This window comes from Tinamus guttatus, unplaced genomic scaffold (assembly GCF_059628265.1).
Source record: "Tinamus guttatus ecotype Peru unplaced genomic scaffold, ASM5962826v1 Tinamus_guttatus_pri_ptg000287l, whole genome shotgun sequence".
NCBI lineage: Eukaryota > Metazoa > Chordata > Aves > Tinamiformes > Tinamidae > Tinamus > Tinamus guttatus.
Window position 1 is genome coordinate 33,640 of NW_028288821.1, and position 13,146 is coordinate 46,785.

The following is a 13,146-nucleotide window of genomic DNA, read 5'->3' on the forward strand; positions in this document are numbered from 1 at the left end:
AATCCCAGTCTGCTTTCCTAATAAAATACCCCTTATTGCTAAGTAGACCTGCTGCAGGGACCTCACCCCCAGGTAGGACACTGCTGGACTGAGCCTTCTGCTATGAAAACCTGCGGCAGCAATCACCAGTATTTGGATAGTGAAACTTCTCCAGCCCTACACAGCCCTGCTGCAGTCACACTGATTGCAACAGGTTTTTATGTGGACTCTGGAGGAACACAACACAATTTCTTCTACTGCTACAACATATGTAAAATGGATTCATTTTGACCTTTCTTTCCCTTCACCCCATTTTTCTCAAAGTCCTCAGCTTTTCTATATGGTACCCCAGCTAGTTCTTGCAGGGAAGGGAATAACCAGACAGCACAAATAAAAACACCAGCATCAGAGGCAGCAGAACCAGCACGGAGGTGCAAGTGGGTCCCATTTGCCTGTGCTGGTTTCAAGGCTTCACAGCCTCTTCGCACACCTCAGTCCTCACCGCAGAGCATTGCAGGGAGGCAGAACGGACCCGAGCTGAGGCTGCTGCTTGCAGCCAGGCGGCCAGCAGGTTTCCTGCGCTCCAAAGGAAAACCCTTCAGCAGCACATTCTCAACGCTGGTCTCCGCCGGCTACAGCGGCTCCAACAGCGGCGCGTCTTGCCGTAACACCCTGCGATGGCAGGCGCCCATCATCCGAGACCCGGTGCCCCTGTTTGCACAGACCAACAGCCCCTTGCTCAAGGCTTGCACTACCCTACAAGCCCATCAATAACACCTGCCGTCCATACCATGCCTTTTCCTGAAGCAACTAATATTTCCTGCAAACTACTTTCCTCCTGAACCCACAGGACACCTGCAGACCTGAGCACCCGCCGCATGTTACCCCAGGGCCACACGCTCTCTAAAAGCCGCCTCTCGGGGGGTTCTGCTTCTCCCCGCGGAGACACAAGGCGCCGGCGGCGGTTCTGCTCCCGCGCCGGGCAGAGGAGCGGGGCGGCCCCGCAGCGCTTCCCCGCGTTCCCCGCGCGCGCGCCCCGGCAGAGCCGCGGGACCGACCGGCCGCGCGGAGGGACGGGGGGAGCGGCCGCTGCGCCCGCCCGGGGCCGCCAGGAGTCCGGGAGCACCGGGATAGGACCGGGAGAGCTCGGGGTCCGTCAGGAGCCGGCGCCACTCGGGGCCGCTGCCGCTCGGGATCAAGCGCCGCTCGGGACTAGGTGCCGCTGGGGACCGCGGCCGCCCGGGGGTCGCTCCCGCGCGGCTCCGCGCTCACTCACCGCACGTCGCCGTAGGCGCCCGCGTAGGCGTCGCCCCAGGGTGCGACCTCGCTCTTGATGCAGGCGGCGGCGGCAAAGGGCGCCCGCGGGAACCAGCCGTCGGGGGGCAGCTCGGCGGGCTCGGCGGGCGGCGCGGCCGGACGCGCGCAGGCGAAGGGGCCGCCGGGCGGCTCCGCGCACGGCCCGTACAGCTGCCCCTCGTCCGCGAAGAAGGCGGGCCAGGGCGGCGCGGGCCCCGGCCCCGGCGCGGGCAGCTCGGCGCCGAAGCGACACGCGGCCGCCCAGCCGCGCTCCAGCGCGCCCTCCAGCTTGACGCGGGCGGGCGGCGCGGCCACGCTGGGCCGGGCGGGCGGCTCGGCGGGCGGCGGCGAAGCGCGGAACAGCGGCAGCGGCTGCACGTCGAGGGGCGGCTCGGCGCCCTTGCAGCCGGGGCGCGCGGCGAACATGCAGTCGTCGCGGGGCGGCGGCTCGGGGGGCGCCTCGAGCGCCTCGAGAGCCAGCCCCATGGAGGCCGACACGGCGCGGCAGAGCTCCTTGGCGCTCTCGCCCAGGAAACCCTCCTTGGGCGGCTCGGGCTCCGGCGGCGGCTCGGGCAGCAGCGGCGGCGGCAGCGCCCCCGCCTCGCACAGCAGCTCCTTGAGGTCGGCGGCGCAGGCGGGGAAGGGGCCGCCGGGCGGCTCAGCGGGTGGCGGGCGCGGGCTGGGCGGACCGGGCCCCGGCTCCGCGCGTGGCCCCGGTGCCTGGAAGGCCTCGCACACGCTCTGGAAGAAGCTCTGGAAGGCGCCGCGAAAGGTCCTGCCCGCGGGGCGCGGGTACACGCGCCCGACCCCCACTTGCACCTCCATGGCCGCTCCGCGCAACAGGCGCGCGCAGGGGAGCGCGCAGGAGCGGCCGCGCCGCCGCCACCGCCTCTTTTAACGTTCCGCGTCGCGCCGGGAGCGCGGAGAGGCGGCGGGAGGAGGCGCCGCGTCGGGCCCGCCCCACGCCGCGGCCCGGCCCGGCCCGGCCCGGCCCGGCCCGCCGGCGGCGCCGCCGCCTCCCGCTGCGCGCGCGGAGCCCCCGGAGCCGCGGGCCCGGCCCGACGCGCCCGGCGCTGCCACCGCCGCCCCCGCGCCGGCCTCGCGGGCGGAGCGCAGGGAGCGCGGCCGCCCCCGCGCACCTGCAGCGCCCCCGAGCAGGGCGCAGCCTCCAGCCCGCGCCACCCCGGCCCTGCGCGCCGCGCACGGGACCTGCTCCCGGTATTCCCGGTGCTCCCCGCATTCCCGGTGCTCCCGACGGCCAGCGAAGGCCGGGGCTTCGCCGAGCCCTGGAGCAGCCTCCGTGGGCGTCCTGCAGCCTCCGTGCCGCAGCCCCTTCCCTGCGGATCTTCGGGACCGAGCAGCCTCTGTCCCCCCGCTCGCCGAGGCTTTGCCGCCCCCCTGCTCGTACCCCCGCCCGGCGCCCACCCGTGCTGCCGCAGGGGCCCAGAGCCTTCCGCTGTTCGCGCCCCCATCCGAAAGGACCCAATCGGACCGGGTTGTGTAGGCGCTCCCAGAACCAACGCGGGAGCTCCCCTTGCTGCTTCGGCAAGAACTGCTCCAAGGTGACAATGTTGGTATCGTGTCCCATTCCCAGACCTCAGCAGGTACTTGGTTCAGGTACGGTAAAAAAGGCCTGTTAATTCCAGCTGCTTTGGAGAGAGGAAGAGAAAAGAGGAATTTGTGCCAAAAGGAGAAGAGGAGTCAGTCAGGGAAAAAGAACTGTCACGCTGACTCTTCGGGGGCATTTTCACAGGTCAGAGCAGGGGGAGGTTGTGCAAACCCCCGCAGCAGTGGACAAAGTGCCTTGCCGCACGCAGAGTCCCTGTCCCACTGCCGGGGTGGAGGAAGTTCACGGGGTCCAGGGTGCTGGGAAGGGCACCAGGATTTCTGCATCCCAAGTCACATATCGCTGGCACTAAGGAAAAAACAGGTGGGAGCTCCTAGGATGACAACAGACACTGCAAAACACGAGCATGGTGTGTGAATTATTCAAATACTCGTAAACCGCAGCAAAGCCACCGGGTTGCTGGGCAAGGCCCAGCTCGGCTCTGCTGGAGGCTCCGCACACCCCAGAGGCACTTCCTGCAGGGATGCCCTCGTTTGCACCGCTTTTCAAAGCACTCATAAAACACTAACTGCCCTTTTTTGCATGATTCGTACCACCAGTTCAAAGTACTTTCTTCCTGTTGCGCCCATGATCACGCTGACTTGTGGAGGGGCTGCTTGCAGCGGCAATGCTGAGCAAGGCCACCAGCAGCCCCTGCGAGCAGTGCCGCAACCGCCCCGCCAGCTCCTCTGCCTCCCCCGAGCAGGCAGATACCTGCGGAGGCGACGCGGTTTACGGCGCCGCTTCTCGGCCAGTCTCGCCGGGCTGCAGCGGGACGGGGCCGCGCGCGGTGCCTGCGCGGGTCTGCGCTTCCCGCACCGCTGGGCCATCCGCACGGACTGCCCGCACGAGCAGGGTCACCACCGTCCCCAGCAAGGAGGGAATATCCCAAACATCCACCTCCTGGAAACCCGTCTGGAGGCAGCACTTTGCTCTTATTGTCTATTTAGGTAAGATACGTTATTCTAGAAGCAGTTTTGCGATGAGATCACCATGTAAATTCAAAGAAGTCAGAGTGTTTCTTTTGTCTTTTCTGAAAACGCTCCCTGTGAGCTCTTCATTTTGCCATTATTTGCAGATCTGTTTCTAAAATTGTTAAAAGTTAATGGCTTTTCTGGTGTGTGTTTATTTGGCCCTGCATTCTATTTTTTGAAAGTCTTTAAACATATTAATCTTAAATCTTAATACGTGGTTGAACAGGAAAAATATTTACTGCAAATGCACTAAAGATGTGCAGAGAGTATTTTATGTGCAGTTGCTATCTTATAAATATTAAAGTGTGACTTTCCTGAGCATTTCAGGATTGTTTTACAAGTTTCATTAAAGCCAAGTTAAATCCTCTTCATAAAATTGCTTTCCACAGTTTAGGAGTCAGCATCAGGATCAGCTTTCAGCTGCAGCCCTGAGAGTTAAATTCTAGCACAGTAAAATAAGCAGAGTTTATGGGGAAGGAAAAAAAAATAAGGGCAAAAACTACACAAATGTATAACTTGGGGATGAAAGCTAAGCTGTAGCTGTGGTTACCAAATCAGCAGGGCGGGCAGCAGAGCGGAGCCCCAGGCCCGTAGCTGCCGGCGCCAGGACCCTGCACCGGGGCCTTGAGCGGCCGTGCCGGAACCAAGGGTTTCTGCTGCTGCAAGCCAGGGTGCGCCCGGGCCATTCCGTTGTCTGCGCCCGTCAAACACTAATGTCTTTCTGTTTAACATTCTAGGATCTTTTTTCCTATTAAGCCTGCAGTTAAGAATTGTAACGCGTGTAACGCGTTACTTTCTGTTATGCAGAACAGAAAATACATCGCTGATGTGGATTCTTCTGAAAGTCGCGCGGTTTAAATCCGCTGCTTTGCGCGGCGGGTGGGCAGCATCAGCTGCTTCCCGGGCTGCCTGCGGAGCCAGCCGGAGCCGGGAGCACAGGAACCGGAGCGCCCGGCCCGCCGCAGCGCCGGGTCCACCGCAGCCGCAGACACGGACAGAGCCGGGTTACAGCGGGGCGACGAGCGAGGCATAAAGGAGGCATCAGTAAAATGTTTCCTATAGCTTTATGAGAGTCAGCACTTCGTTCTTTGCTTTACAAACATTTTCCTCACACAAATCAATTTTTTAAACAAAGATTAAAAATTGAGAGTTGTTTTTTATGTCTATTCTTAATGCATTTTATAAAAATAAATGAAACTTGGAAACATCCTAAAATTCTGCACATATGTTTTTATTGATTTTAAACAGAGCTTGATACAACAGATGTAAAATGAATAATTGTGACATACAACAGATGTAAAATGAATAATACTCATTTTTCTAATATAAAATAAAAATGAAAAAAAGTCAAACAAGGTATAATTCAATGTTTGCAGTATTGATTTTTTTTTTCAATCTAAATAGGGAATTAAAACTCCTACCATTATCTGACCTTCTCTTCGCTGCCCACTACGGTGATGGAGGTCCCTGGTGAGCTGGGGGGTCCTGGCTATAAAAACACCCATGAGCCAATCGGCCCCATCCGCGTTTAGCTGGGAAATGGGCTGTTTGCTCCCGCGGCTGTTCGTGCGTTCGGGATGGGGGCAGGATCAGTGATGTGCAACATTGCATTGCATAGTTTGCAGTGTGGCATGGAAATTTTAATAGAGGAGCCCATTTACAAGGTTTTAAAGATATTTTTCTCTATCCCATAGTGAAAACTCAGCTTGCCTCTGGTATGCACATCCCAAGCAGCTTCTTCATTAAGAATATTTTAGAAGGGCAGCTTTGGGTTTGCTCTGAACTTAGGCACATGTGAGGCACTTCCAAGGAAATGGAGGCAGCTGCTATTGCACATTCGGAGCTGGGAGCTGGCGCACGCTGTGCCGAGCTGAGCACACATCGGGATTTGCTGCTAGAGCCGGGCAAGAGCAGGCGCGCGGCTTGGAGCCCCTGGTCTGTGCACCCTTTATGGGCTGAAATCAGAGGGGACTTCACCTAACAAACAACTTATTACGAATATTAGATTAACGGGACGATAGGCCAGAGAGAATGCAGGAAAATTCATCTCAAAAATTTACAGCACTTTAAAAACAGATGTGGGTAACTGCACTGCTACAGCTTTTTGATGATAACAGAAGTCTGTTTACCTATTAAAATGGCTAATATTTGCTCTCTAGTGACTTTCATACAAGACCAAATAATTTATATTTTAGATTATCATAAAGCGTGTTAAAACATTTGTTCATCACTCACATATACAGAGAAAAGCAATCTGAGGAATTGTAGTTACACTGGAAGGAACAAGCTACCAATTTTCCTCCCCAAGCCCCACTAGCATTTTAATGATTTTTCTGGCCAGCTCCAGTTTATCATTCCCAAGGATGCCGCCTTTCGCCACTCGCGCTTCCCGACTCCCATCCCAACACTGTCCAGACCTCTTGGGCTTTTTCCGTCCGTCGATGGCTCTTCCTATGATGAACCTGCTGCTGACAGGCGTGGGTCAGGTCCTCGAAGAACAAGTGAGTTCTTAAGAAAGGCAGCTTCGTCTCTGCGCATCTGGTGCCATTCGCTGCTTGAGGAGGACGCGGCTCCTGCCCGCAGCCGCTGCTGCTCGCGCACAGGGGCGCAGATGGAAGGGCTCCTAATCCCCTGCTCTCGTGCGTGCCTTATCTGCAACACCGTACGCTTCTCCGTGCGCTGATGCCGGCCAGGGTTGGCCGTAGACAATGCGGAGCCTGGGCAGGAGGCGGTGAGCGGTGTAAGTTACTCTAAAACGAGGATTTTCCATCTCTCCCGCTCCGAGGACCCTTCCTGCCCTCCCTCCGCGATAACGCCTCTCTCTGCCCCCTCGTCTGTTTCCCAGGAGCGAGTCGGCAGCTTCACTCCTCTTTCTGTGCATCTATTCAGCACACGGACCTCAAGAGGACAGTTAAAACTGGAACAAGTACCAAACAGCATGACTACCATCATGCTAATACTGCATCTCATGGCCCTTCAGCATCCTGATCACACTCGTGTCTTAATGACTGGCCACAGTGCTCCAAGCAGGAACTGTTTAGGAGGGATCCCCACGGTGCCGCTGCGGCCGGTGCCAGGCGCAGCAACAGCTCCGGCCCCGTCACCCGTTGACGCTGTGGACAACCTGCGCTGGGGACAGCTGCACGCTGCCGCGGCCACAGTGAAACGGCCCCTGTGCCCCCGATGCTGCATTAACTGCTTCACCTCTGGAAGCCTCTTGCTTCACTGATACCGTCACAGACTTTTCCCACGTGCTTTCCGCAGCTCGTGTCTGTATTACAGATGCCAGAGGGGCTCCTGGCTCTGTTTTCACTAAGAGTATCTACACACTCGCAAAGCTAAAAGCTTAACTCTTCCAGCTCCTTCTAGCCGCTCCTATTTCAGACCCCTATAAAAAAGGCAGCTTCCTGGAGTGCTGCTTTTTGTCACACTGGCCAAGGCCGTCGGGTTGTGGAGCCGCATGGGGAGCAGCGTCGTGCGGGACGCACCGTGGGGCAGGGAGACACGGTGACAAACACGGGTCACACCCGACTACCGTCCTCTCCCCACCGTTGCCGCGTGACACCCGGCTTCACGTGCCGGGACGGCCCCGTCTCCGGGCAGGCAGAGCAGGCAGCTCCTCGAGGCAGCTCCGGGCAGGCAGCAGCAGGAGCGGGAGTGCGGGAACGCTCCCTGCGGGAACCGCAGAGCTGCTCCTCCCTGGAAAACCACGGAGGCTCCGAGCTCTCCGAGGGAAGGAGGCAGCGCCGGCCGGTCCTGCACGAGCTGACCTGCTTGTCGGCTGCTCCCGAGGACACCACGGACACGGGGCAGGCTTCGCTTTGCAGCTGAGGTGCGCACTAGTATCAGTCCTCACGGGGCAGTGTTTTAGCAGGCTTGCAGTCAGAAGTAAAATAAAATGAAATAGCACCGTGATCAGGAAACTCCAGTAATAGCTTCCTACATGCAGGTGAGCACTAGACATCTGGTTTCCCCGAATGAAGGGCGTTCCCAATACATAAGCACATGTAAGGCTAGCTATATAATGGAATTGCTTCAGTAATAAAATCCCTTGGAATTCTTTTTCTAACTCTATTAACTCTCTATCTCCTTAGTCTTTCTTTTCATATGACTTAAATATGTCAGAATAAGATTTGGCAGCAGTTGCTTAGTACCTGGATGCAGAGGAGTTATATTCTAACCCTCTGCCATGGCAGGCATTTACTCCAGGGAAAACCTCTCCCGACTGCAGGCCTGTTCCATGGGAATGGGGAGGTCGGGATCCGGCTCGCAGTGATCCCTACTCTGCAAACGCACGGAGGGCAGCTCCAAACGCTCTCCAGATCGAGCTAAGGGGTTGCTCACAGTAAGCCGAGGCTGGCTACTTACACTTGAATACCAATGCTGTGAGAAACCAGAATGTTTCCTTTGCCGCTCTGGCCAGAGGCAGTACATTTTCTTGTAATTTTTAGTTTTTTTCCAAAATGACATCACACATCTCCCCAAAACCATCCCCAGGGACAGGACAGTGCCCATCTACGGCACATGAAAACGCTTCTAAAACTTTTGCCTTCAGACTAACTGCTGAAGGAACTTTGTACCGACCTTATCTGCAAAATTTCAATTTGAGCTTAAGCGCAGAAATCATCCTTCCTTTTGGAATATTTTAGATTTTATCATCAAGAGTTCAAACCATTTAGATTTCAGTAGAGCAGACAGCATTAGTTTGCAGTTCACTTTAGGCAAAGGCTTGTTATGTTCAGGTCTCTGGCCTCTGTTCTCGACGTTCAGCGAGTGTCCCCTGCCCCATGGGCTCCGAGCCGTGTGGGAAGAGACCTGGATCTGAGCTGGGGCTGCCGAGGGCAGGAGGGCGTCCTCTGCTCAGGGTTCAAGTAACGTGAGCAGCAATCAGTGCTGACCTGCTCAGTCCTCGCTAGAGTCCTTCTACATGGGAGACCATTAAAAATCAAAGTATTCTGAATCCAAGGGCTATTCCCAAGATATAAAAGAAAAAGCAGGGGAAATACAGAGAGCTGAACCCATGTTCAACAACATTCGGACTTGTAGCTGTAGAGATTTCATCTCACTGATGAAACGGGCAGAAAACTGTCAGACATTATCTCTGCTTCTGCCATTCCCATTCGGGAGCTGCAAAATGCTTCACTACTTGGTTTCAAATCAAATCTTACTGCATCTCTGGAAAGCAGGAAGAAGAGGTACCATCCCTCCCGCAGGTTTCCGCTCTGGGAAGTGTGAGGCCTGCAGGTAGTGGTTAGACGGCAGAGCTGGGAATGGCCTTCACATCTTTTCGCATCTTTTTTGTATTCCAAGTTTTTTCCATTTATTGCTATTTTCAAATTTAGAAAAAAACAATCTTATCTGGTAGTTCAGATTTCTTCTTCCTCAGTAATTCTGTGACACCTTGTTTGACAAACAGAGAAGGACTCCCCGACAGCTTGGCCAGGTCCAATGGACATAAACGCGGCCCCGCTCTGCCTGCCCGTGCTGCCTGCGTGACTCGTCCTGCTCCTCTGTGACTCCCCAGCCTCTGTCACTAGAGCAGCTCGGCTGGGAGCAGAAGGAGCCAATGAGACGTCCTCGGGGAACGGCTTCCAGAGGGCTTTTCCTGGCACTGCCGCTGCTTTGGGCACCAGGCAATGTCTTGGATATGACCCACACCCAATTTGAACTTGTTGCTTTTTCCGGTCCCATTTTCTCATTTTTTCAATAGCATGTATTAGGTAATTCGTATCTGTAATTTTTCTAAAGGGTGAATTTTTAAGTCCATGGTAGATATTTGTAAGAGATTTTTGCCATAGGCTTAGCATTGGTCTGTGGACGTGACTGAGATTTACCTTTCATTTCAGAGAAAGCCAAGGGTTGAAAAAAATAACCGATGCTGGACTTGTTCCTGCATTCGGGAAACCGGGAGGCACTTTGCATGACTTCATCACAAGTACAGTAACACCCCAGGCAGGTTCAGGAGAGATAGCGAAGAGCCCTGACCCAGCAAAGCGCTTCAATATGTTTTCATCTGCACAGCTACGAACAGTCCCGCTGAACTCTAGGAGATGCGCATGGGCTTAAAGTTACGTCTGCGCTTAAGTGCTTTGCTGGATTGGTACCAAAATGATTGTTTACAATGTCCTGTCAAACATATTGGACATTGAGAAAATACTTTTTTGAATAACACCCTTTGGCTCGGAATAGCCTGTGTTTCTGCTCAGAATGGCAGCACGTAACAGATTGACAGGGGACGAGTCATTAAACATCTTCTCTCTAGAGGCTCGCATTAACAAATCTTCCTCATTTGCTTTCCCCAAAAAAACACTATCCCGTGCTCTGTAAGAGCACAGATCCGCAGCCATCCAGAGCTCGAACGTGCTCGTGGGGCTGCAGAGCTTACTAGGAGCTGGGTCAGTGGGTTTCTGGTGCTGGTCTGTAGCGGAACACGTCTCCAGTACAGGGCTGCAGCGCTGCCCGGGGTGCAGGGAGCTGCGTGCCGCGGTGTCGTGCGGGCCGCGGGACCTTGGGGTCCGACTGTGTGCACCACAGTGCCGTGTGGACCACGGGACCTCAGGGTCTGGGCTGTGCACTGTGGTATCAAGCAGGCCGTGGGACCTTGGGGTCCCGGCTGCATGCCGTGGTCCCTCCCAGCAGTGTCTCTGCAGTCCCTCCCGGCTGCGCACTGTGGTACCTCCCGGCTGAGCGCCGCGGTCCCTGCCGTCCGCGCGCTGCGGTACCATGCGGGTCACCCACCTGCTTCATGGCTGGCAGCACGCAGGGAGCCCAGGAACCTCTGCAGCAAGATCAGGAATTGTCCTTGGGGTGAAATTCAAACCATGGCAAACACTGGAGGAGAAGCCTGAGAACAGACTGCAGCTCCCTGCCTGGCGCAGCCACCGCTTGGCAGCCACCGGCACCTCTGCCCACAGCAAGTGCTTGGCCTGGAGCTCGCCACTGATCTCAGTGCAGATGTGGGGGCTCAGGATCTGGATTGGCATTGGAATGTCCTGGCTCCGCAGCCTGCAATGCCCTCCTGCCAGCAGCCTTTTTCCTGGAAATGCAACCTGGGTCCATGAGTCGCTAAGACGCTCCGACCGCGTCGGCTGGGTTCCTGTCCCGGGCAGCAAGCAGACGGCTCCCCTGCGCTGCGCCACGGCCGGGCACGGCGGCCGCGGGCGCCACGAGCGCAGAGCGCCTCCCGTATACGGCGACAAGCGTACGAACCTGCCTGGCTTCAGAACGCGAAATCTCAGGAAGCGATTAACAGTCAGCCTGCCCAGACTCCAGTCTCCAGTGCTAGCTTTCCATTTTTATGGCAGCAATTTTGTCCCATGTTGCAAACGGATGTAATGAAAGCTGCTAATGAGTGCAGGTGTTCTTTTACCCTTCAGTAGACTGAACACACCAACAGAAAGCCAGCAAGTTCAGTACTGGTCTGTGCCTTGCTCAACCGGTAGCCTCCATTTATTGAATAAAATTCTGCATGATTGTAACAGGAACCATATTGTCCAAAGCCTCTTTTTCAGAGCTGGTTATTGCTCATCATGTGATATTCTGGGTCCTTTCATAAACTAGTACTGAAATTTTATCTGGGGAGTCCTTTTGCACTCGAAAATTAACAGCAGATGTCTTGTTTTTCTGAGACATCATGAAAATGGCAGCTTTATTAGAGAAAAAAAAAGGAGGAAAAACATTGGTTTTTTGTTGCTGTTACTGTAGTTCCCTATTAAACAACAAAAATCTCCAGTACTCCGTGTATTTGTATTTGTCCTGTTGTTTTCCAACTGCCTCTCCTCTCCCTCAAGGAATGTGGCCTTTTGCTATCCCGTTCTGGGAGCAGGGATGGGACGGGCCGTCACCACCCAGCCAGGTTTCCCAAGTCCCACCTACCCCAGCGGGACAGCGCTCGTCCTCGGGAGCTGCTGGCTCCGTCTCCACTTTTCCCCCGAAAGCCTTCCTCATTTTCAGGTTTATTCCGCAATTCCCATGGCTGTGCCGGGCCAGCCGTGGTCACGGGATCCCTCCTTGCAGTGCGCACAGCAGGCTGTTCTCTTTTGGTTTCCTGGGAAGAAGCCTCATAACGCGGCTTCGCAGGCTGTTGCTCATTTCTGCTATCTATTTTCCTTCCCCCTCCCTGGAATCTGAGCCCTGCGTTGCCGTGGTCCTCGCTGTGTCCCCGCAGCTCCTGTTGCGAGGATTAGGGCAAATGGAAGGAGCGGGGAGCTCCAAGCCGCTTCCCAGCAGGCAGGTGCCGCGCGTTGGACATGGGGAGCAGCAGCCCCATTGCCCACGGGACATGGGGAGCAGCAGCCCCATTGCCCACCGGACATGCGGGGCAGCAGCCCCATCGCCCGCGGGACACAGGGAGCGGAGCCGTGCGGGGCAGCGCCGACATCCCACGGAGCCCCGTGCAGCAGCGCCTCTTGCCCCCTGGTCTCCCGACTCCGCGGCACAATGGGAAGCCAAAGGGCTCCACAGCTTTTGGCAGCCCAAGGATAAACAGATAAACTAGCAAGCTGTTCCTCTCTATTTTAGCAGTGCTTAGTGCTTCCCTTCCCTTCCTTTTTTGATCTCCCCGTGGCCCCGCAGATCCCCCAGCGGCCTCCATGCCCGCGGGCCATGGGGCTTTTTTAGCAGAGCCCGTGTGCAGAACGGCGGCGCGAGCGGCCCAGCTGCCGTCCCCGGCGCCCGCCCGCGCTCTTGGCATGGCTCCCGCTACCAACCGACCGCCGCGCGTCCAGCGGGGTCTTCAGAGCGCTCCAGGCCTAAACTTAGCGGTCATAAAAGTAGACGGAGTCAAGCACGATGAGAAAACTGATCTGAGAAAGTGAGAGGGAAGCTGCGTTGTGTATAAATAACCCTATCAGGGCTGGAAACATGAACACGGCTAGTGCGAGCGCGAGGAGCCAAACAAGCAACACAGAAAGCTGAATTGGCTGTTTCCATCTCACACGTAACTGATGGGTACGAGGCAGCTCAGAAGAGAAAGGACAGTCTGACAACGAGGTTTCTGAGTGTCTTTCAACTTCCCCGATCCTTTTTATGGTTGCAGAGGACCCGGCATTGCCAATTGCTTCCTGCAGCTGAACGGCAAAGAGGAAAGCATGAGTGAGGATCTGCTCTCGGAGGCTGCTTCCTCCTCTGCCAATGGTTCAGCCAACTCGCTGCTAATGGCTCCTTGGCTGCGATTCCTGTCCCCACATCTCCTCCAAACGCCACGGTGGCTGATGAGGCTGATGAGGCACTTAGTCTCACTGGAGGAATGAAGAAAATAGTAATTATGAATTAACACAAAGCTATAAAATC

At 56.0% G+C, this 13,146-nt stretch overlaps 1 protein-coding gene across 1 annotated transcript in view; it reads right to left on the reverse strand.

Annotated features, from left to right (window-relative positions):
- Positions 1 to 2,132, reverse strand: part of LOC148594164 (androgen receptor-like) — a gene marked incomplete at its 3' end in the record, with an annotated part of 35,766 nt that extends 33,634 nt beyond the window's left edge. Inside the window, exon 1 of the mRNA XM_088527622.1 lies at positions 1,256 to 2,132. Within this exon, the coding sequence (XP_088383748.1) occupies positions 1,256 to 2,100 (845 nt within the window). The remainder of the gene's footprint in view (positions 1 to 1,255) is intronic.
- Between the last annotated feature and the right edge of the window lie 11,014 nt (positions 2,133 to 13,146).